The 11,954-nt window shown below is 49.6% G+C and overlaps 1 protein-coding gene across 1 annotated transcript; it reads right to left on the bottom strand.

The window, feature by feature from the left end:
• Positions 1-10,663: 10,663 nt before the first annotated feature.
• Positions 10,664-11,107, bottom strand: LOC112903697 (growth/differentiation factor 7-like). Its single transcript, XM_025972924.1, has one exon. The coding sequence runs from the start codon at positions 11,105-11,107 to the stop codon at positions 10,664-10,666; it is 444 nt and encodes a 147-aa protein (XP_025828709.1).
• Between the last annotated feature and the right edge of the window lie 847 nt (positions 11,108-11,954).

The following is an 11,954-nucleotide window of genomic DNA, read 5'->3' as shown; positions in this document are numbered from 1 at the left end:
TAAACGGAGTGTTACTGGAAGTTTAGGAGCAAGACCCCTTCAGTAAACTACGTGTAATACTAATCGAAAACTAGTAAATGGAGTGTTACTTGAAGTTAGGGAGCAAGGCCCCTTCAGTAACATGGAAAACTAGTTGTGAACCAGTAATCTGAGCATTACTGGAAGTATTTGATTAGACTATCACGTAAGTGCTTTATTTGGCTAATTAATGGGTTCCACTAGTCATTGCCAAATGAGGCGACCACTTTTGGCAGTCGCATGGTTCGGCTATGATAGGTTTCCCTGAGTTTAGCGAGGAAGTCATGATTAACTCGAGTAATAAACATAAATGGCGACCCTGACTAAGTGGTAAAAAGGGGGTGCTTTTAGGTGTACGGAACCCTTTGTTTCGAGATATAGTCCCAAAATAATGGTTTAAACAAGCGAAAACCTAAAAAACCCTCAGAAAACCTCCTAGAATCGGGTACTTAATTTCTGTATAAATCATTATTTGGGTAGTCCCGTCGCCTTTCTTTGGAGTTATGGTGGAGCTCCTAGGGCCCTCCAAAGGGTTTGACATTCAAACGCGGAATGCTAGCTCTATGGGTGCCATGGGCATTGCCCGTGGAAGGCTTCCTCAAATCGTTCTTTCGAATTGAGAGTCTTCCTTCTACGAGTAGATTGTTCCCTAGCTTCTGGCTTGCGCTTTCGAGTTGTCTCCAGGTAGTCGAGAGGGAGTTGATAGTGGGTGGGGCTGTAGGCTTCCACTTCTTCACGCTCCTGCTACGTGGCAATGATGACATTGCGGGCGTCCCGGCCAGCATTGATGATGGTGCAAAGGTCGCTCGTGGAGGAGTCATGGAGGTTTCCGCTCCCCTGCTGGTTCATCTCAACCGTGCGGTGCCTGCGTTTGGCACGCTTCGCATTGATGAGCCGATGGCGTTCCTTCTGGATGTCATCTGCGTCTTCTACCTTTATGCTGTCTGGGGATTCACTATCCATTGTTACGTCCACGTCTTCGTTGAGTGGATCAACGAGGTAGTCATCGTAGTCGTCTAGCTGGACCTGCGCTAAGCCTTCACAATCCTCGCTGGCGTGAATCAGGAAAACTTCTCGATTGGGTGCGAAGCATTTGGCACTCCACGCCTCCTGGCCCTTATCTTCATCGTCGGAAGGGAGGAGGGTCTACCTTCCTGAAAAGAGAGTTCGTCGTGTGTGGTAATGGATCGTGGTGGACTTGATTTAAGGAACCTGGAGGTTTTCATACCCGTCCGAGATCCAAACTTGCCCGACCAATCTGATCCCCTTACCAGACTCCAAGTCATATGAGCAGCTGAATCCAAGTAGTTGTTAGAAATAATAGCCCCTAACGCGCGGTGGCTTCTCCTTCTTCGAGTGGTGGTAGATGATCCAAATCCTCTTCCAATGCGGAGAGGCTCCTGGTTTGAAACGCCTCAAACCAATCTGGACATGGTTTGGGGGTTTCGAGTTTGCCAATGGACAGAGTGTGCGTTGCGCAAAAAGTAGCGGTGAAGCGTAGCTTTGATCCGTGGGCAATTTGTCGATGAAGCCCGCTAGTCGGAGCTGATTCTGACTAGCTGTTGACCGTGCGGAGTTAGTCGCCGAGTAGTTTAAGGCTCATTCCCGACTAGTTTCTAGTCAAGATGAGTAGTTGAAGTTGTCGTAGGTGCAGCCAATTTGTCGAAATGGTCACAACTGCGGTGCGAGTCGAGTAGTCGAGGTCATCACTGCAGCGCGTCGATGTTGTGACGCGGGCTGAGGTTGAGTAGAGTAGTCAAAATCTTCCAGCTCCCTGGGGTTGATATGCCGACGGGTGGATTCTGCCACAAGGCGTGAGTCGTATTCGAGTAACTCAGAAGGCTCTAGACCCTTCCAGTACCCAAAACGGCCTTGTGGCTTAGATGTTATGGTTAAACTCAGATGATTACCCGAAAAAATGATTCAAGGTTATCATCGGGTTGCGAGTGGTTGTCGAGAACCAGGGCCTCTCGACGAGCGGTGGCTCCCTCATCCTCGAGTCCTCCTCTGCTCCAACTTGTAGTTAACGGGTACTCTTCGTTTGAGTCTGAGTAGTTGTTGAAAATGGGGGCCCCCCGACAAGCGGTGGCTCCCTCGTCTCGAATCTTGAGAAGACGAGCCAAGTCCTTCTTCAAATTGGAGAGGGACTTGGATTGCGTAGGCTCCTTAGATTGGTTTGAATCCGATATGAGTAGTCCTGGTGCAGCACGAACTAAAGTCGCGTCGAAAACGGATGTCCTTTCGATCTGCCTGGCTAGATCGAGGAGCAGGAACTTGTCGAGGTTCTTGATGAACTCATCGAGGTCGCTGTGTTGAGTTGCAGCAGAGGCCTCCGGCTTTCTGGAGTCGGCTAGGTAGCTGTTGAAGCCACCCAGGCCGTTGGCGACGCAAATCAAGGAGCTAAAGAAGAAAGTTGTGCCCTCATCGAGCACGGTGCTGGTGAAGCTGAGCAATACCATCGAGTTCTCCGGTGGATGCTCAATGAACACCCCTACCTGTGTAACACCCTAATGTAAAATTCCGAGATTTATAATGAATTTAATTTGGCTCCAGTACTTTTCTAAGGATTTATTTTGCCTAGCTTGCATTTAATTTAATTAAATTCCACAAAGAATTAAAATTTATTTTTAGGTTCAACATGTTTGTGCATTCATGCTGGTGCATAGATTTTAATTTGAATGAGTGCATAGAGTTTGAATTCAAAAATCCATTTGAATTCAAATAGATTTGAGTTTCAAAGGGTCTAGAAAGAGAAAAGGGAAGGAAATAGGAAATCACACTTAGCTTCTAGCCCAGCCTGGCGTGCTTCCCACTCTTCCCCCTCAGGCTGGCCTCCTTCCCCGCGGCCCACCTTTCTTCCCTCGCGCCGGCCCACTCAGCTCCCGCTCGGTCCTCCTCCTCCTTCCTGCGCGCAGCCCAGCTCGGCCCAGCTCACACGGCCGCCTCCTCCACGCGTTCTCCCTCTCTCTCTGACAGCTTGGCCCCGCTCGGCAGTGCCCCTCCTCCTTTCCTTTCTTCCTCCTCGCTCCACCGGCCGCGCAACGCCCGCCGTGATCCTCGCCGGCCTTCCCTGAGCGCGCCCCCCCAAGATCCCCGACTTTCCCCTTTAAACGCACCCGCAGAGCCCCCTGCACCCTTATCCCCTACCCCGCGGCCGCCACCCAAACCCTAAGCTTCTACCCGCCTTGCTCTGCCGCACCGAGCTCCCTGCTCCACCATGGACCGGCCGCCCCACTGTACCCCAGCCCCGGTCAAGCCCCGCAATAGCTCCGCCTCGGTGCTAGGAAGCTCCCCAAGCTCGCTACCCGTGACCCCGACCCGTGTAGTGCCGGGATTTCACCGAGGACCGCCGCCGGTGAGTTTGCTCCGCCACCTTGATTCCTCGCGCGCTGGTGGTTTCCCCGACCTTCATAAACCCCGTAGCACCTCCGCAGGAACACCATGAGTCAACCCGTGGGGATTAAAAGCCCGGAGACGCCATGCATCGGAATCCTCCACAAGCTCCACGCCGCCCCGCCGCTCGGACCTCGCCGCCGACCACCCTGCGCTGCCTCTCCGGCCAATCCTAGCCCTCGGTGAGCACCACGGCACCTTCCCCGTCCTGTTGCACTAGATCCGGTAGGCTGTAGCCCGCCCTTGCGGCCGGACCACGCACGCCGGCGCTCCATCGCCGCTGCTCCACCGGGGCGGGCCCTCTGCAGCTCTGCACCGCCGCCACATCGCCCTGTTTTGGCTTATCTTTGCACCGCGCATGCGCTCAACCCTGTTTGCGCCCTCTCCTATGCCTAGAACAGCACGCACGCGCGCACGCTGGCGAGCTCCGCCGTGCAGAGCCACTGCCACCGTCGCAACCACGTCCCCGAGCCTCGCCGAGCCCCGCCAAGGCCCTAGGTGGATTACGCATGTCGCGTAGCTTGTCCCAGACCCAAGCCCTGCTCGATTTGACCACCGGTGCGCCGGAATCGGCGAAGTCCGACGAACCCGAGCCGCGCACCGCTGTGGGAAACCATCTCCAGTGACCAGTGCCGCTGCCCCTCGCTCGCGTTAAGTGTCGGCCGTCCAATCCTGAGCCCGCGGTCGAGATTAGATCCCACGTACCCCTTCAACCCGAGCCGTTAGATCCATATCCGGCGGCCCAGATTAGAAGATACCCCTTCGGCCTGGCAGCTTTGCTAAAGAGACCCTGAGTTTCTTTGGAATCAACCCGCAGTCCACCCCCATTCAAAAGTAATTCCAGATAAACCCTGTTTTTAGCATTTAGACCCTAAGCTTCTTAGATATGGAACCCGCCGTCCAGACCTTGAGTTTTGGCGTGTTAGCCCCTGCATCTATAGTTTAATTTCATTTAAGTCCTTGGTTTTTGCGCAGAACCCCTGGAAACTTCTGTTTTCTTACAGAAAAGCCCCTAGACCTTGTTTTAGCCCTAGTTTTCGCGTCTTAGCTCCGTTTTAGGTGGTTTTCACGCTCACGCGACCGTTGTAATGTGTAGAATAGTTTTAGCTTAGTTTTGTGTACTGTTTTATTGTATTGTTGTATTGTTTCTTATCTTTTGCCCTTGTTTGCATGTATGTGCCTGTGTGGACCATGTAATGGCGTTGCGATCGTGAGTAGACGTTGAGCCACCGAAGGAGTACCAGGAGCCACCTTCTTCAGATGCGTTTGAGCAGCAGCCCGGAGAGTTTGAGGAAGGCAAGTATAACATGAACGTCCTATCACTTTTAAATACAATTTCATACTGCATCTTAATACTGTATGCCTATAAGGATTTTCTAGCCACTTTTATGCTTTAGATATAAATACCTTGGGTTGCATTTTGGTTAGTTGTGCTAGGTGCTGCGCTCTCATACACTTGGTCCTTTTTTAATTAATTTGATTAATGGTATATGCAACTTATCTCTGGGAGTGGCCCTCTATGCTGTGTGCTTGAGTGGCTCACGTCTCGTTAAAAATATATTTTTATAGAAACATGGCTTAGGGGGCCAGCACGGTGCTTAGTGTTTGGTTGGCCACTCTCCATAAGGACCGATTCATAGAGCGACAACCTGGGACAACTGCGCAACCACAAGACTGGAATGGGACGGTCTTGACTTACTAATTAGGGCATTTTGGTTTGGGAGTAACTTACCTGCGGGGCAAGAGGGGTGGTAAGCTTCAATGGTCCCTGCTCCTCCGGCTTGATCTGTGCTGTGTGCTTGTACCCCCGTGAGGTGGGCCCCATCGTCGCCGATCCAGAAACCTTAGCGGTTACACCTTACTAACATGGTCCTTTGTAACGGTTTCATAGTGTGCTTGCTAGTCATCTCACCTAAGGAAGTGTGATGAACAACTAGCGTAGCTCACGACTTGTGGGTAAAGTTGTGCAACCTCTCGAGAGTGTAAAACTGGTATACTAGCCGTGCTCATGGTCATGAGCGGCCCGGATCCTCCGTCTGATTAGTGGGGTTCTATCTTTGGTGGTTTGGGTTTGGATTTCAGTAGACTCATGATTAATTTTAATTAATTTTTCTGTTCCTTGGGTTATGGTAATTCATTCACTTGTAGTAAATAGCTTTAATAAAATTTGCCAAGATTAAAAGCTAATGCAGTAGAGTCAGCTAACCGTAGAGCCTCATAATTTGTATTATACTTGTTGAGTACAAGTTGTGTACTCACACTTGCCTTCTCCACTCTTCTGTTCTCTTTGGGATATCTTCAACTGCTGCTCAGTACCAGGCAACGTGGAGGACTACATCAGCGGACTCGACGATTTTTAGGCGTTTGTCTCCCAGCCGACGTCCCTGTGGCGCCCTGTTCTTCATGTATTCATTTTACGCTTCCGCACTCCTTGAACTGATTCTTGATTCAGTTGTAATAAAGAATTCGTTTACAATTTATACGCTTTTATTTCATGATATGTGTTGTGATATCTTGATAATTCTGTTGTATATATGCGTGACTTGATCCTGGCGCTTATATGATTGCTCGGTTTATGTCCTTGTAAATCGGGTGTGACAACCTGGCCCGCCAGCTGTCGGTGTTTTACCGCCACGCCCACCAAGGGATACCCCCGAGGTGGTGAGTTTTTAGGTAGGGTGTCGCCAAGATTAAAATTCGAAAGTGCAAGGAACATAAAGTTTAGATAGTTTCGGGCTGCCAAGAGCGTAATACCCTACGTCCTGTGTGGTTTGTATTGCCTTAGGTGGTGATCGGGTGATCTCCTGGGTGATGTGTTGCATGAGGCACGAGTTGTCCCTCATGCTCCTGCTTGAGGAGGGTCCCTGTCCGCCCTTTATAGTCTGGGGGGTACGGTTACATAGAAGTCCTAGTAGGACACGAGCCCTAGAGTTTTACCCGAGTGATTTTCGGATAGTTTCCTACTGTATCCGACTAGTTTTACTACTGTATGAGTACTTCTACTACTCTACGAGTAGTTACAACTGGTGTAGGGCATGGGCCATATCCCACCCCTTATCCTGTAAGATGTAGGCCATATGCGCAGTCCCGTGGGGCCGGATCTGACAACCCACCCCCTTCCTGATGCCTAGGCGACTAAAGCAATAGCAAATCAATGCCATACATATATCCTAACCTACAATAGAGCAGCGAAAACACACCTAATGCTAACTAATCAAATCCAAATTTGCACAAAGTTGCCTTGTTATATAATACAAACAAGCAGAGTAGCCAGTGGCACATTCGTATCCTATACCACAGGCAACACAACCCAGCATAAAACCATACTTAGAGGATGTTTGGTTCCACGGACTAAACTTTAGTCCTTGTCAGTTACTAATTAGGAGTATTAAATATAGACTAATTACAAAACTAATTGCATAGATCGAGGCTAATTCGCGAGATTGAATCTATTAAGCCTAATTAATCCATCACTAGCACATGTTTACTGTAGCACCATATTATCAAATTATGGACTAATTATACTTAATAGATTCATCTCGCAAATTAGCCTCCATCTGTGCAATTGATTTTTAATTAAACTATATTTAATACTCCTAATTAGTAACTAAACATTCGATATGACGGGGATTAAAGTTTAAGTCCCTAGAATCAAACACCCCCTTATTATTAGATTATTAGATGTGCTGCAGACTAGTGGACGGCAAAACGGAGCGCGGAGGAAGGAGCGTGTGGTTAGGTCGCAGCAGAAGGGGCAGGACTTGCTGGATTGGACCAAGAACGAGCGTGTGGTTAGGTCGCAGCAGTAGGCGCCGCTGGACGAGGCAGGCGCCGCCGCCGAGGATTCCAGGTGCAGCACATATGTGGGGTCACGCGGGGAGGTGTTGGCACACCAATGCCCCAGCACGCAACTCCTTCTTGATTCGCGTGCATACAACTCCGCTGCTGCGATTCCCCCATGTGCCGGACTCCCTGGCCCTGATTCCCCATACACAGAACTCCACGGCCCCGATTCGCCCATGCGCGAAACCCAATCCCATCGACTACCATGCGAGGTGGGTGCCACATCGCGCCTAGGTGATGACTTTTTGCGTGAGGCAACACATACACAGTGAGGCCCACGTGAGCTCGACGCACCAATTGGAAAATCGCTTGGACACCTAGCAGAATAAGAACCAGTTTTTTGCCATCATCTTCTTACAACCATCCATGGGATCATAAACATTCTAGTACCAAAACATCATGGCATAACATTCAAACTACTAAGTTCTAGATATAGAATACAAAAGACCAGCACATAAGTCAGCAGTACATTTACCAAGAGTTCTAGACAAGCGAAAGGAAAAATGCAACGAGATTGGCACCATATCACTTAGTCTTCACTTGGTCTTGAGGACAACTCCAAACAAGATGGTCACCATCATACCAAACATACACATGATAAATCCATACAACATCTTCTTTTCATAACGTGATCATATTCTCTAGAGTAGAGCAGTTTGTTTGAGCAAGCCTAGTCCTCATGGTTAGTTCCCTCTGCAACCTCTCCTCCTCGATGAGATCCTCGTTCTCCCTATCCCAGGTTTCCTTCTCACCCATCATGGCTTCTTTCTGCTTATATGTCAAGTTCCTTAACTAAACTGCCGCCAACAGATCAACCCAAAGGTCATCAACTTGCTTTTTGAACTTGCTAACAAATTTCCAAAGGCTTGAAGCAACTTGCTGGAACATTGGCGGCCACTTATCATCCTTCCACGTAACAGAATAACACATATTGGAGTTTTCCTATAAATCACATTAAAGAGGCACTCACACATATGAGATGAAATGGTACCAATTCAGAAAAAAGGCACTGGTATATGGTGGGGTGAAATTTGGGCAGAAGTCATACTTACCCTCAACAGACAAGCCAGGTAGTGATGGCTAGTGTTCTTGCCATCCCAACACAACAGGCGCCTTGGATGTCCTGGATGCTTTCCATGGTGGCATCTCACATCAATTTCAATATCCATATTTCCCCAATATGAAGTCTCCATTCCTCTAGGGATTTCACTCACAAAAATTCTCTATATTGTAAAAAAAATCATCAATTTGCATCCTAAATTACTAAGCATTCACTAATTTTAACCCAAATCCATCCCCCTTGTACCTTGCCCGAAACCCTAATTTATGCAAATCATAGGCTACTCTACTAGATGTAGGTAGAAATAATGGAAATCTCACAAAACAATTAATTACATAGAGGAAAACAACAGGAAAATGGATGAACCCTAGATTCACCGATTGCAGATGAGGTGCTATAGAACTCTGATGATGACTTCTCAATATCCTTTAAGCCACCGGACGCCGCGCCATTCTTCATCTTAGAACTCTTCTTCTTCACTATCGTTGCCTTTTTGCTCTCATTGTACCTGATGCATGCTGCACAAAGACGGTCCATCTCGCAGATGAAGGGGGTGAATGTCAAGGAGCTGACCTCGACGGACCTGGAGCAGGTAGGGCTCCTGCATAGACTCCCCTTCATCTAGGAGTTTCGGATCTCCACACTCGCCGCCGGCCATCTCGTCTCATGACTAGAGATACAAGAGAGCGTTGGTGTGGGGGAGGGGGGGGGGGGGAGGAGGATCTGAAGGGGCGGTGAATGAGACGAGAGTGACTGCTAGGGTTAACGAAGAGTCCGTCAATCCCTTCTATAGGCCCAATTGGTTAACTCACCATCACTATGCAAGTGGTGGGCCGACCGGACAAAAGCATCCCACCAAACAAAAAGGGATAAGCTAACATACAACCCAACAGCTAGTTCACCATCCGAACACAATCTTGATAGGGCTAGAATTTCTCGTCCGCCCAACCAATCACGGGCCTAAGGGCATCTGTAGTGTGGGAATAAGGGGTGTCTTAAGGAGGTCCTAAGCAGAGGTCATAACTGAAAAAGCCTAGGACCAGCCTTAAGCTTGAGACCCGGTCTCAAGGATTAAAAAACGACAGCGAGCAGCAGCTTGTGTACGACGCGCTGCTGGTGGGCAACGAAGCTGCTGATGGCCTAGGAAATCGAGCAAGGGAGACGTTTGGAAGATTTTTTAACTTTTGTGCGGGGCCTAGCTAGCTTATGGCTGGTCGCGGCCTGATACACAAGGGCGGCGACCTCATTCCTCTGCGGGACCCATGTTAAGTGCGCTACAGGCCTTACACGTTCCTGATGCCCTAAATGGCTGAATAATCTTGGCTTCGGCTGGCCATGCACAACTCTTAGCTAGTCTTGGGCTACAGGCCAACTAACCAATCACTACCTTAGCAAATCACAACATCCATTGCCTTGTCTCGCTGTCATGACACCTTTGCTTTTGTTGCCCTTTGATGTGGCACAGTATTCGTTGACTATTACTGCCATCCCAATACCGCCACCAATCCAATATCTAGTGTTGAGGGTATTCACAATCTATTGTTTCATTTCACATTCTCCAAAGTTGCCATACCATAAAGAGAGAATGATACAACATGTATAATGCAGTATCATGGTGTTATTTCTTAAGCTACTTCCAATAGGAGTTTAATTCTCATTAGCTATAGTGCCATGTCAGTACATTGTGATGATGTGGTAAATGAATAATAAAGAGGGAGAACAGGAGAGGGATTATGGGCACTCTTTCCAAGTACCAACACATTCACCCTCTTGCATGTGTTATCCATATATAAAACAACAAATTAAATGAAACAGTGCTTGTAGTGTCCTGTTTCATAGAGGTATAGATGTAGTATAAGATGGCAACTAATTAATGCCTATGATATTACCAACTAGCTGCGAGTTGTCAAAGTTAATTCTGTTGTCGTCGGAAAGGCTAGAATCATGAACATTTTCGGTCCGTACAAGGTTTGTGCCTTGCTTGAGATGCCTTAACCATCTATGTGAGAATTCTGTTGTACTGACCACACCACCCTAAAGAGAGAAAGAAAAAAGCGATAAGTTTTCAAAAAAAGAGAAAAAAAGATAACTCTAGGGTAGCTTCTTCTTTTTAACGTCTAACACATTGTACTGCGCGCATATATTTGACGTCTTCGGCGTCAAATTTCTGCCGAACTGCCGGTCTACAACACATCTACACCTTGATTTTGCATGGGTACAGATTTGGATGTCCAATAACATTATATTGACTATCACCGCCGGTTCACTGATTTGTAATACGAGCCGGCGGTGATAGGTACAACGGGCATCACCGCCAGATCCGCACCACTTTAGATAATTCCTCCTACCCTATTTGTACTCTCTCTCATCCTTATTTCCTCTGCCCGACGCCTTCCTCTCCCCCTCTATCTCCTCCGCCAGAGACCTCTCCCTCTCCCCTCGATCTCCCCCGCCGCGCCTCCCTCTCCCCCCGATCTCCCCCGCTGCCGCACCTCCCTCCCTCTCCCCCGCCACTGCGCCTCCCTTCCCGCTGCCCCTCCCTCCCTTCCCCTCCTTCCCTCGGCATGGGGCCGTGAGCGGCGTTCGGATGCGGAGGCGGCGCGAGGCCCCGCGGCTGTGCGCGGAGCAGCGCGAGGGGCCCATGGAGGCGGCGCTCGGATGCAGCGGGCGGGCTGTGCCAGGAGCTACAGCGCCGGCGGTGCTCGGCCGTGGCGGGTGGGATGCGAGGAGCTGGAGCAGCGCGGTGCTTGGAGCGGCGGTGGCGAAGCATGTGGGGCGGTGACGGCGGTGCATGGGGCTCGGCTGCGGTGGCGCGATTGCTCCGCGGTGGCGGCGGAGCGACGGCGCTCAAATGCAGCGCGCAGGGCTCGGATGCGGCGGCGTGAGGGATCCGCGGCGACTGCGGAGCGTGCGGGGCTATGACGGCGGCACGTGGGGCTCGGCTGCGGTGCGTGGGGCTTGGCTGTGGCGGCGTGAGGGCTCCACGGCAGCAGCTGCGGCGGAGCGTGCGGGCGGCGGTGGTGGCGCGTGGGCTTGCTGCGTTGTTTTTTTCATTTTTTTATTGTGAAAGTGGCAACACTGCCGGTGACGAGCCGGCGGTGATGGCTCATCCCATCACCGCCGACCCTAATCCAAGGCCCGGCCGAACCGGCAGTGATGCCGCTTTTTAACCGGTGGTGAAGAGGGGATGTGGAGTAGTGTTCTCGAAAAGAAACGTAACATCGCCTGATTTTTGCAGGATGGCCATCTACGAGATAGTTATTTTTATGTAGAATTGGCAGTTGATCTCGCCAGTATTTGAAATTAGCAGTAGCAAGAATTGCTGCTGAGGACGACACAGTTCAGACATTCTTGTTGTGAAATCCACATTGAACTAATTCTTTTCTTCTACATCATATAGACATAGTACAGCCCTTTTCATGGGCACCCCACTCCACATTCGATCCTCTATTGAATGCTGTCTCAAGGCACCTACTCCTCTCACGTATCTCAAAGTTTGTCATTGTTAATAGTATCTTGATCCCTGCCAAGAAAAAGGGAGTAACTTAACTACACAAACATAAGCATCATATCCACCTTATAAGCACATAGCATGCTTATGTTGTGGCGAAAAAAATATGGTTCCATTACCCACTACACG

The sequence above is a fragment of the Panicum hallii genome, chromosome 8 (assembly GCF_002211085.1).
Source record: "Panicum hallii strain FIL2 chromosome 8, PHallii_v3.1, whole genome shotgun sequence".
Lineage (NCBI taxonomy): Eukaryota > Viridiplantae > Streptophyta > Magnoliopsida > Poales > Poaceae > Panicum > Panicum hallii.
The sequence above is the reverse complement of the archived record's forward strand: the minus strand, read 5'-3'. Positions and strand labels throughout refer to the sequence as shown.